The 13,315-nt window shown below is 40.1% G+C and overlaps 1 protein-coding gene across 4 annotated transcripts in view; it reads right to left on the reverse strand.

Moving 5' to 3' along the window:
* GRID1 (glutamate ionotropic receptor delta type subunit 1) overlaps positions 1 to 13,315 on the reverse strand; it is a 556,909-nt gene that overhangs the window by 20,262 nt on the left and 523,332 nt on the right. For all 4 annotated transcript variants that reach the window (XM_076338287.1, XM_076338288.1, XM_076338286.1 and 1 more), the window contains 2 exons: positions 9,187 to 9,382; positions 452 to 618 (listed from right to left, as the gene is read on the reverse strand). In XM_076338287.1, the coding sequence (XP_076194402.1) occupies positions 452 to 618; positions 9,187 to 9,382 (363 nt within the window). The remainder of the gene's footprint in view (positions 1 to 451; positions 619 to 9,186; positions 9,383 to 13,315) is intronic.

A 13,315-nucleotide genomic window follows, 5' to 3' on the forward strand; every position in this document is an offset into this window, starting at 1 on the left:
CATGCAATACTGAGCAATTCTTGTTTTCCTGTACCATTGTGAGGCTTCGACCTGTGTCTCCATCCTAAAGGATAAACCAGGACGTTACTACTTGCTTACCGTAGGGAGCAACTCATTGCTTCATAGCCTGCAAAACGTAGCACGAATCAAAGATCTCTCTTCAGTCTCTCCCCTAGCTCATACAAAGCTCTGAGGGCATCAGTCCTTTTTCTGCCAGAGGCAGGGCTGCCTGGAGGTGTGAGGCCACACACCACCTCCAGTCCCCTCCTCCCTAAGCAGGTGCACATGGAGCAGAAGTAGCAGCTTTGTTGAAGCCTGAACTCGTAACCTCTCTGCTGTCATTTATTCACTGTCCTTTATTCAATAATTGCAAAATTAATGTGAACCACAAATGGGATGCCTTGCTGGTTGTAGGGAGGAATCCTGTAAAACGAGCTTTGTTTCAGCTTACCTCTGGGAGAAAAGATCTCTGTAGGGGCTTCCATGCTGGAGTGCTATCCCGTATCCTTTGCTGCTGATGCTGTTTCCAATGACTGTCACAGAGCATTCATCATCCGTCAGCGCAGCATATTCCACCACCGTCACATCCCACAGGAAAGCATAGTTTCCTTTCTTTGCCTGTAAGTACATCATGAACACAACAAAATCTAAACTAAACTACATTTCTAGGTATGACAAAAACCAAGCAAACAAGCCAACCCTGAGCTTGTCATTACTCCGTGGCGGTATTTCATTAGGTCACAGTTTATCTGTAGACCTCCAGCATCTTAATACATTTCTAATGCTCTTCCCTCCCAGCAGTTACCTCATCTACATCAAACCTCGCTAAAATGTCTTCCATTTTCAATAGGAATACATAGGATAACATAGCCAACTGTAAGTGGAGGCAAGGCTTACATAACAGGTAATTAATAATAAAAGAAAGCTCTTGCCTTAGCCGATGAAATTTGATGTATGTTTTGTAGGAGACATGGATTAGCAGGAGCGTGACCGGTTCCATACATCCGTAACTAGACGGATACAGTATGAGCATTAAGTGGTGCTTCCTAGTCATCACAGTCACCAAAATGGTAACTTTACAGCTGTCCTCATACAAACATGTAAATAAACAAAGCCCCTTCCGAGAGCTATCTTAGCCCTGTAACAAAAGGCACGCTCTGAGCTTAAAGAGTTCCCTCTTTTTTTCACAGGTAAGAAAAGTCACCAGCATCTCCTCTTATCTCAGTTCTGGGACAAATGCTGTTTTATTTTAGCACACACCCATGCAGATGTCCTTAAATGTCAGCCTTAATTGGGATTGAAACCGATGCCTGCACGCAGTGCATACGATGAATGTAAATCACCTTACTTAACATAAGATGTAAGAAACATGTCTGGATAGGGATTCAGTAAAGAAAAAAGTCATCATTTTGTTTGGTTAAAGTAATCATTGCTTTCCTAATACATTTAAGTAGTATGTTTTTAAGTCTCTAGTGAACATACAGAGCACAACGGAACAGATGGGCTGGAACTTCTAATGCAAATAAATGAGTAGTCACAAATGTAGACTTCCAAGAATTTTTTTTTTTTTTTTTTTAAACTTTGGGTGATTTCAGATCTATCTTCAGGTCAGAACAAAGCAAGGCAGGGAGCTGAAGTCCTGCATATATTTCTTCATGAGAACTGATTCACCGAGCTCCCCTAGCAAATGGATGCAGCTCTGACATGGAATTAGCTCATCCTTCCGCATATTTTCCATTTTTGTGTAAGCTCAGTTTTGAATTCACCTGTAAGCCTATAAGACTCCCTTAGTTATTTTATTGTATTGGATTCCTCAGTTGAGCAGTTAAGCTAATTTTACTTCACCATGCTTTGACATAAGCCATAGCTTTCTGAAGTCCCTGACAGTTGTTTAAACATGACAATAAATCAAATGGGTGAGTTATCCTCTAGTAGATAGAACTAGGGAAACAAAGATGAAAAGTATGTTGTCTGGATTTTCTGTAAGCTTCTTGCCACAATCCACCTCTTTTCCCCCCTTCCCTTTTATCTGCATCAAGGCAATCAAAGATCCCCAAATTCATTTGCTTCCGAGTTAAACCAGGGTAAAAATGTTATATCCGTCCTCTTCAGTAAGGTTTAAATGAGCCTGCACTGACCACTGTGAAAATAAATTTTTCTTAAGGGTATGCCACCACCATTGTGGGTTTGTCCTCACTTTCTCCTTTGCCACCTCCCTGGTCAGTTCAGAGTGACAGTAATTAATGCATATAGCCTCAGACAACTGTTGCTATACTGGTACAAAACACCATTAAAATTTAAACTACAGTATGGGCCTTACAGGAGTTATTCAAATAGGAGCCACAGGACTCTACTGTTAAAATCATACATCGATTTAGCTGACACAACTTACTAAACTAGCATGTTCATAAAAATCTCTCTCACTTAAACGTCACTGTATGAAACCAGACCAGAGCAAGACTTCCACATCTGCATTGTAATACTATCCCTGGCTGTCTACCTAAACTGGAAATGGTGGTGCAAAGGGGGAAAGAACAAACAAATCACCCTCGACTATATGCGACAGCCAGGAAAGGCTTCATAACCTATCAACGCAAGGATGCGTAAAAATTTAAGGATGGCAAGGGAGTGATTCCTCAAGGCATCTAGCCTGTATTCAGCCAGCAGCCTACATTCTTGGAAGCCTAAAATGTGCTTTTCAAAGTTATTTTCTGAATAACTAATAACTAACTGGGTTGTTAGCGGCAAAACTCTGCATCTTGCCCTTTGCTCTTCCTGTGACGGGCTTTAACGATTCACACTTTATGCTTTCACGTCTGCGATGGTGCTGATGGGCCTCCTGCCTGGTTAGGGACAGCAGGCAACGGGCATCAGTCCCACTGGTGTTCCTGGCAGGGAAGGACCGTCAAAAGCCCTATTTTTTGCACATCTCGGGCAGGTTGTGTTCTATGGTAAATAGTACACAAGCTTTTGCTACCTGCGATAGGAAGCTGTTAAAAATATGTACTTATGGGACCAAAGACAACGGCATCTGTTACTGTACACAGAATTTATTCAAAATCTACGTTATTAGAGAACAAAAACTTGCCTGATGGATGTACAGAAAGAGGAGACCCAGAAAAGATTTGGCCTAAATCACTGTGCTAAAACGTCTTGCATTTTTCTGGTTGTTTTTTTGTATATTTGTTTGTTTTAAATAGCTGTATCTTTTAGTCGTTTCAGAATTGCTCTGTAAATGATCTTTTCAAATTTGCACTTTACAAAAGAAGAACACTGGCAACATGTCATACATTCCTCATCTTTTTCTTAGTAATACTTGAGGAACAGAGTCTTCCTCAAATACTCGATTTCAATTATAAGGCAATGTCTAGAGAAAAATCACATTATTGATTCTACTTTTCAAGCCTCAGTTTTCTGTAATTTTGTATAGAAGAGCTTTGTACACTGACTTTCAACGTTAGACAGCAGATCTTTTGACAAGGTCTACTTCTCTTGCGTTTGCAATGTTGCTATCCTAAGTTATGTCCTACAACTGTAAGTGGTCAATAAACGAAGTCTACCAGGTCTCTGCATATCAATTTTATATTTTTTATGACATAAATCATTCTATCCAGTGCCATCACAGCTGTAGAGCATTACTTCTCTAACACCCTGGTCATTTTAGCATAAACAGGTATCTGAGTTTTAAACTCTTAGTTATGCATACTTCTCAACTTCAGAAATACTGGATATAAGACTGTTTCCGCTCTCTGATTGCCAAAACCAGAATCTCCAAAGATCCCTTTTTCCTAAGGGAAGATTTGTCTCTTCCAAAACTTCTTCCACTTGCATAATATTCTTCTCTGAAGAAAAGTTCACTGCATGGAAAGCTTCCTTATGACTAAATGTTTAGTTGCGGTCTAAATTCAGCATCCTTTACATCCCTGTAATGTCAGTTGTGACAGCTAAGCAGTATCATTTGTTCAATTTAAAGAAAAACTGACAAACTTTGAAAAATGTATATGCCAGACACACAACCAGACACATCCAGATGTGTGTTTGAGATATGTTTACTTTTTATATATCTTCACTAGGCAAGCAGTAAAAGCCAAATAAAATCAAATTGACACTTATTTTTCAACCAAAAATCAAAGCAAAACTTTTTAAAAGTAGTTTAAACTTCTCATTTTTGTCACATGAAAGAACGCATGCGTGCACACGTGCATACCCCTTAGCTTCCAGGCCAGAGGGGTGCTGGAGGTAGGAGGACTAAGGATTGCAGGAAACACCTGGCCCTGACCCATGGGATGTACGAGCAGTAAACGTACCAAGGCTCCCTAGTTGCATGTGACACAGATGTACCTACCCAGGCAGCCGAGTCCTGACCACAGTACAGCAGAGATCCATATCCTCAGGCTCCTGCATTCGCAGCTCAGCCATCTAAAGCCTGCAGTGTGTGTTTGTAGGGCCCAAAATAGAATGAAAATGCTCCAGTGATCATTGTCTCGTGATCGAGACATCATCGCAAAGATAATACGTACAGAGAGATGGTAAAAGGGAATGTGGCAAATACCAGCTGAGAATAGGTGAGATAGCTTGAATAAAGAATGGCCGCAATGAAACACAGAATAATAAGCTAAAATTTAGACTTTTAATTTGCTTTCATATTCTGCTCTTTTGCTAGGGCCTTATTGCGACTCTCAGCATGCGGGCATATTGCAGAACAAAACAAAAATAGCTCGGTTAAACTTTCAAAAACCTCTTTAACAGAAATCCAGCCAAAGCAGCACTCATTTGTTCCACCCAGGTGGAACTACTATGGTGGTTTACACCAAAGACACCGGATTTATCTTTGGTTGAAGAGGTTTAAGAAAACAGATTTAAGAAAAAAAGAACCCCCTAGGCAAAACTTATATTAAAAATATTTCTTCTTCACAATCATAAAAAATTAAAAGGCCAAGGAAGATTGCCTCCTAGATATAAGAAGGACCACAAAGAGAATAGTAATACTTCAGAAAAGCAGTAAGCAACCTCATAATGTCACTCTTCAATGTGGAGGGAGATGGAAGAATATTGTTCAAAGGATCCCGGTTTACTGATGATAAAACGATGGTTTTTCAAAGCAAGCATGGTAAGAAATAATAGTAGCTTGAACAAAGATGAATTTCAGATTAATCACTAATATGTCTGTGATTTTTCTGAAACTTACGAAGACAAAAGTACTAAAGACAAAAGTGCAAGAATAATGCACCATTCATCATTAATTTACTGCCAGAATGGAGTGTCACTGTAGCTGATCCCATTATATGGCTGGTACCACAGAAATATCAAAAAGTGACCTTTACTTTGGCATTAGTGGAATCGTTCAAAAACATGCTTGGATAACATTTCTTGTCTATAAAAAAGTGCTTTAAGAGAAGCAACACAGTTCTAATAAAAAGAAAACATGCCATTTAATCCTGTTCAAATGATTTAAAAATTAATATAATTAAAGAGCCTCTGAAGGATGTAATATATTCAGGCTTTAAGGAATCATTTGCTTTCACTCCAAAGGCTGATGGGTCAAGAAATGGAGAAATTTATGAGGACCCATGAAAACATATGGATGAGCAATCACAGTTCACATTACAAAATTCATTGTGGACAATAAATTATTGGAAAAAATAGTTTTAAAAAATCCTATTCATTGAACTTTTAAATTACTTTTACTCTGAAAATAAAAATGAACAGAGGTGACTGGTCAACAAGAAATGCTCTGGTTTAATGTTTAGTGTTCATTAAGGGGAGGAAACTTTTTGAAGGAAGCAAAAAAGGTAAGGAATAAACTCTTACTGTGCCATTGCCTAAATCAATGATATATTCACATTTTGTACTGTACTCGGTTTTGTGATTACTTCTGATCATCAAAAGTAATACAGAGGAAGAAAAGAAAGGATTCAGAGTAATTTTGACACCAAACTGACTGGGCAGGGGAACAGTCTCCACCAAAGCAAGACTTTTAAAAAATAAAATAACAGTTTAATTCTATGTGTGTATATATATAAAATATGTATATTTTATATGTATTTAAAAAAATATATATATGGGAATACATAGAGATTATGTTACTTCATTTGTTCAAAGCAAAAATGGCTGCCCACAATGAAAAAAGCCACAGGTTATTACATACATCATGGTAACTAATAATTACCCTGAAGAACTGATTGCCACCGGGTGTTATGCAAACAGTTTACCGAGATTTACAAATGGCTTGGAAATGTCTGAGATTCCAATGCCAATGTCCACCTGGGATAAGATGGCAGGAGCTACCCACTGCATGCTTCGTGGGGATCCTGGCTGTCGCTTGACCCAGAAGGAAACTTTCCGTACAACAGTGTTAGTCAGTCCTCGTCTGTTACAGTACTGGAAAACTCAAGTGGCGAAAGAGCATTTTGTATGGACTGGTGATTTGCCTGGTAACCTCCTCTTACGCCGTGTAGAGACGTTTATGAATAGGAGGACATTTTCCATCTGCAATGACCACTTTCCATTGCCTTGGGAGTACAACAAAAGCAACTTGCCCCGGAGGCAACATCCTTCTGTCGCTGACGTGACATCGCAGTGCATTAATGCCCTTTTCATGGCTCTGCCAGTGTTGCGAAAGCTGTGCCTTGACAGCGGGAGATGGTCACGGTGGCTACAGGGACTGTGCTGTGTCTGAAGAGAGACCTCTGCCATGGCAACCAAACCCCACAAAAGCTTTCAGGACTGTCTCCCGCTATTGTCCTTTTGGTTTTAGCCAGTCAAAGGGAGTAGGAAAATCTCTGGAAAATGGAGAGCGGTAAATGGAGTAGAGACAAACGTCTGAAATACCTGCCTGTACCGTAAATAAGCAGCACTCTCCCGTTTTGCATTGAACCGGCATTGCCCTGTTCGTAACTGCAGCTGAACTGTGATGTTGTCTGAAGAAAATGGAAAGGGGAAGGAGGGGAGAAAGCATAGTAGTCATTTTTTTTTTTGCATTGTGTCGGGCAAATCCTCATTCAGAAAAATGTGTTAGGGACCTTTTTATGCTCAAGAGATTTAGATTTTCCCATTTCCTATAAAAACACACTTTGAAGGCACGTTTACATCTCTTTCATGCAGCAGTACATGTTTCTGGATGGAAAGTCCCATTTCCTTTGCTGACATCAATTCCTTTAGAAAAACAGAATTTCTAGCCATAATACTTGACATGGAGAACTCGTCTGTTTATTCAAAGAGCTCAATGAGCTAGGAAGAGCGACATTTAAACTATAAACACAACAGTTTAGTTGACAATGTTATTAAATATTAAGCCCAATTTATGTAGGTGTCTAATCAAATAGCGGCCTTGGTCAGCTTTGGGGACTGAAGAAAATTTGGTTATTGTTGACGTTAATTGAATGAGCTGATCAGGTTATATAAAAATCACCCTACAATACTGAAATCAAACTTTACATGAAAAGTTATTATCACACAGATAGCATGGAGCTGCCAGCTCAATACAGACAATGTAATTGGTATTCTAAACAGCCTGCCAATCTACAGTTACATTTCTGGCTTAGGCAAATCTAGCTATCGTAAATGGCAGCATGCAGTAGGCTTACAGAATAAGAGTATTTACAATCTCATGGCTAAAGAGCATCCGCTGACATAAGAATGGTAAAAAAAGGGGAAAAAAAAGTAAAATACTGTGCATTTTTCTAAGGTAAACTCTTTTATTGTTGGTTTTAATGCTGGGGTACATAGAAAAGTACTTACTTAATGTCTCTATTTCTACCTCCTTTAAATGCTAACAAAGTCTCTCAAAATAGAGGCCTCATTTTCATAAAGTGCTGAGCAGATTTAAAAAAAAATCAACACACTGCAGACTTTGCTATTGCCAGAGCTCTACCTTGTACCAAGGAAGAAAGGCTCCCTGAGCCGAGTGCAGAGGGCTTTAGGAAAGCTCAGCTGGGAGACGGGAGAAAAGGCAGGGTGAACCAAAACTATTGACTAAATTCTCTGCCGAGAAGAGGCAAGAGTGTTTGTACAAGGATTTTGGCCAAAAGTCACAAAAACAGTTGGGAATCTTATGTTAAAGGTCTTTGATTTGGGAAATGGGATGGCCTGTGTTCCTGTGTTCAGCCCAGTTACGGCACTGTAAAAAACAGTAAATTTTGGATGCTTTCCCTCTGACTGTTCAGAAAAGGTTTCAAAGATTCAAATTTAAAAAAGAAACCCAAGCCCCAACCCTTTTTTTATTTCCCGCTTCCAAAAGCGTAAAGAACTAGTAATATATTTATTCAGAATCAGTGCTTCACTGACAACAGAATACCTTTGATCGAACAATCACTACGTTAATAACAGCTGTTCACTTGTTTTGTGAAAAAAATCAATTGACAAATAAAGGGGACACTTTTCACTAAAGGACATGAAACTTTCACCATGTCTGCACCCCTTCTGCCATAACGTACTCCTGGACACGTGTGGTTTGATGTTATTTACTATCTGGTTTTGGGAAGCAGAGAAGGAGAGGCAGACTAAGAGTGAGAAGGTGTGGATTTGTTTATTTGCACGATGTGAACCAGGGCTGTTTATCACAGGACTCGGCACAAGGATGTAGGATCCCAAGCCATTATATATCAGCCCTTGAGTCCCACATCAATGCTCAGTTTCACAAAAAAATCATGTAGTCGTATCTGAGAGAAATAAAAGTTAGGTGAAAACATGGTGACATACGAAGGAGTATATGCATTTTCTTTACATTTGGAATAAACAAAATCTTGCGTTAAATTTCTGTTCTAAGAGAAATGAGTATACGTTCACTGAATCCCTTGATTCTTACTCATGTTTCCAGTAAGTTCAATCCACCAACTCAGAAAAAAACCCACTCAAATGAGCAAAGGACTGGATAATATAATGAAGGACATTCAAAATGGTATTATCGGAGCTCCCAAGAAACTTAGAAACCGTATGGCCAGATCCAAAGAAGGACTTACATACTGACAACTTAGGCAGAGCTAAGGTACTTAAATTCAAAACCATGACCCCAAAATATGATTCTTATCTGCCATCGAGTTACTAAAAGGAACTTTAGATAGGGAAGTTTTTTTTTTTTTTAATGATCATGTAATTGCTTTCCTGTGACTTAACATTATTAACTCCATGCAAATAACATTGATACAACACAAAAATTAAATTAAAACCCCTATGATCCAGTCTTACCTTCCTGATGCCTTCAGAAGGGTTCGATACACAATTATCTGCCCCATTATTCTTACTGATAGTCCTCCACAGTTCAGCAAATGTGTTATCCTGCTCCAGAGGGTTTGTCCCTTTTGCTTTAAAGTATTCATACACTGCTGAATCCCTGACTGTACCATAAGATATATCCATTTGTTTGGACAGATCCTGAAATGTTCTGAAATTCAAGCGATATTAAGATATTAGTATTACATAGTACATTACCAAGTTTTCATTCATTAAATGGTTTCTTTCTATGTCTGTCATTAGTCAGAAAGCACTTACCCTCAACCGAGTAACATTTGCGTATCTCTTTCCTCATCATAAAACAAAACCAATGAGTAATTTAATTGTATTTAGATCATATGGATTGAACTATACCAGAGCTCTTTTTCACCCCAGTGAAGATTTTTTTTTGACAGATAACATTCATGTTAAATATTACGATGCCAAGTTCGCACAAGAATGTAGTGCAATAGAGACTTACTAGAACACAGGAAAAATTCAGATCGTAAATATAAACTTCCAGCCCCATCACCATCACCAGAAATACCTTGCAGAATTCAGTGGAATTAGTTTGCAGTTTCACCAATACTCCATCTGACTCCAAACCAATACAACTGTTTTAAACAAACAAATAAAAGTCTCGCTTCCAATTTCCACAAAGTCTTTCTCTTTTCGCAGCCCCTGGTAAAACAGGCATTTTTCATTCACACACAGGCCTAACTTCCATTTACTCATCGTACCACTCTGGAAGTGTAAATGGGCCTCAAAGTGAGGGGCTGCGAATGCACCATTTATTTTCAAATTGTACAGAATGTAATTCACTCCTGTTTTACAGCCTTTTCTGCAGAGAAAGGTGTAGATCACTGCCTGCATCAACGAAAACCAGGCCAAGTTGCAAAACATTTAAGGTGGCACCACTGCCATCAGAAGCACCCTAGCTGTTTTCCACCTTCAGACGTCCATTCCCATTCCTGCGCCGCCTTCCCTCGTCCTCAGGTGTTGCTTCTGTGCAGCGCCACCGCTTTTTTCATCTGAGCATACACACACACGAACACGCATTAACATTCACCACCACACGCGGCAGCAGGCACCAAACTGGGTCTCACAAACAATGGTTTATTTTATGTTTTGTAAATGTATAACTTCACATAGTAACAACGACATGCTTCTGATACGACCAACTGCCTAACGCTGTTTGAGATCAGTCAAGCTAAAGCAACCCTCCCTGCCTCGCCCACCCCATTTCTTTTTCCCAAAAACAATCTTTCAGAAAAAAAACCCATCCTCAAAACATCTGAACGGCCCGCTCATGCCACCTCCCACCTGCCTCCCGCTCCTGGAGCCACAAAAGCAAAACATTTTGCCTTGCAGCTCTTGCCGAAGATTTCTTCACAGCGCTCCCGAGGAGCCTTCCCTTGGCCCACGAGCTGAAGCTGTTTTCCACAGCTGAAGACTTGCCATAGACAATATTTTTCTGCCACCCTCTTCCCTGTTTCACTGGGGGGATGCCACTGCTTACGCCTCACACCTGTAGTATTCCCTGCCACGTTACTTAAAGCAAAGCAATCTGGGCGCGTACAGAACGCTACATAAAAATATGTAGAAAACTCTTCCGCCTTCTCCATCACGTCACCTCCAGGCCTCCCAGGTTCGGCTCCAAAAGGGCCCCTTCGCCTGGACGCGCCGTGTGGGAGCCTGCCAGCTCTGTCCCCAGAGCTGCGGCTCCGCAGGGGTGCCTCTCCCACCCCTGCCAAAACTCTTCAAAATCATAAGCTGCTTCGAACAGTTTAAGTGGTTTAAGTTCTTAAATTGTGTTAAGGACTTTTTATCATTTTAAGCTGTTAAGCAGCTTTAAGTAAGACTGTGTGAACGGTTTTTCTCTATATACATTGCATACGTGTGTATTTGGGCTAACTCCGGGAGTCACATCAAAACCCAAACTTCCTGTTACTTCTTTTGCTCTGTATATGGCACTTTGGTGAAGTACAAGAATGAACAGCCTGGAGGTTGCTGGAAATTCAAAATTCTAATGAAAAATGACAAAATTCCTGTCAGTTTTCTTTCTCTCTTTGTTTAACAATCCTGAAAGTTATATTCTGGTCTCCTAAATGTTTTCTGTACGTTTCATTGAACAGGACCATTTTTCCTCCAGCCTTATCTAAATGATTACATGCTACATTTAGTTCCTTCTTTGTTTTTTAAAATAAGTTTCTTCATATCCCATGGAATTGCTTACATCCTGGGGATGGATGATCTGGCTGTTAAAGGACACATCTCTCTCTATTCTATGCACAAATGACTAAGAAAGGTACTCAATACACACAGGAGGGTTTCTGTGGCAACTTTTTTCACACCAGGCTTGGCATATGGATTCCAGCATGCATAGGGGTGCATGTTTGGTAGAAGCACAGTAGCAGAAACATGGTTAGTAATGTTCTTTAACACAGCTTTCAGCTGACAACTTTACAAATGCCTACTGCTCGTGCTGCCATTCTGTTTGAAAGTCTGAACACAAGAGTTTGGATATTAAAAAAAAACCAACCAAACCTGCAGTTTTAGTAATGTCAGTATTTTCTGGATCACTTCTACTGCCTCTACTGCTGTGGAGGCTTTTTGTCAGAACCATGCCTTTTGTTTTAGCTAAATTGTACTTTATTGACAATCAGCACTTTTGTTTTAGCTAAATTACGTTTTATTGACAATCAGTACTGTACAAAAGCACAGTACATCTTGCTTTTTGAGCAGCACAGTTTCTTCAGTTCTCTAAACGTCACAGTGCACAGTGAGAAGATTCGGGGTTTGAGTCAAGTGCTTTGCTGGCCCAATAAGCAGATCATCGGTACCGGTGGCAGGGAGGGAAGCGCGGCCTTTGCCTGGGCGTGGTGAGTAAGGCAACCACTGCCCCTTTAGCTGAGAGAATTTCCTTACAAGAGATGGTATGGAGTATGGCGTGTCCTAAGGATTGCATGTGCCTTTCTTGCAGTGCCCTGTGTGATGTACTATGAGAACAGCCACTGCCGCAGGAAATTCTCCGTACTGCACCACCGTTGGAAATGCCCTCTGAGAGGGACAGATGGTCGCCAAAGGCCACGGTGAGGGTCACAGTAGGTAACCAGGCTTGCGAGAGGCTCCTGTAGCATAAATTGAGAAGGATGGTGACTGTTTGAGTGAGAAAATAAACTTACGCCTTTACCAAATGCACCACTTAGCCAAAAACCTATCTCAGAAATTATCCTGACAGAGAATGGTCTAGACCACAGTTCTTAGTCGGTACAAAAAATGTCTCTGTACTGTATTTCTGCACTGAAAGCGGAGGCGATGCTCAGCATCTCCATGGCCAGCGAGGTGATCAAAAGATCTGGGCATGGCAGGTACGGTCACGTACGTGAAGGACATGGAATGGAGATTAGTATCTCCTGGCTTTTACAGGGTGAATTAAGATAATCACAAGTGCAAGTTTTAACCATTGTTATTTTAAATCCCTCAGATCTGCCATTGCTAGACAAAATCATTCCTTGCCACATTTCAGGTACTGGTTGTATCTTACAATTGTGTCATTCTCTAAAGGCAGCTGCTCTCATCGTTCTTAGACTTTATTTTTGCAACCAGCCATTAGCTAGACCCACCTTGTTTAGCCACTCAAATTCTTGGCTTCCTTTCCTATGGCAAAGATTTCATGCATTTAATATATAAAATTATTTGCAACAAAAATGCGTAGCATAACAAGACGCCCCATTAACCTTACCACCTCAATTATTGGATCTCACAACCCATTAAGGACTCTCTGTAAGTGTGATTAAAGATAAAGGTAGTAAAGCAGAAAAAGCCAATGTTCCTTGCTTACAGTCATGGGAGCCAAACTTCAATTTGTAAATAAATACATCCACTCTGTGATTGCTGTAATAGGCAAGTACATGTAAACCAGTTGATTTAAGTAAATGTATCTGTGGTCAATCTAAACAAAAATGGTGTCTTTTAAACTGTATTACCAGCTAAAATATTTAACGCGTGTAGTTATGCCTGCTAGATAAATGCAACAACTGATACACAATTTCCAGCGGAGTTGCAATTATTTCATGTGGAGTCAACTGAAAACTGGACTTTC

This window comes from Aptenodytes patagonicus, chromosome 5, assembly GCF_965638725.1.
Source record: "Aptenodytes patagonicus chromosome 5, bAptPat1.pri.cur, whole genome shotgun sequence".
NCBI classification, from domain to species: domain Eukaryota; kingdom Metazoa; phylum Chordata; class Aves; order Sphenisciformes; family Spheniscidae; genus Aptenodytes; species Aptenodytes patagonicus.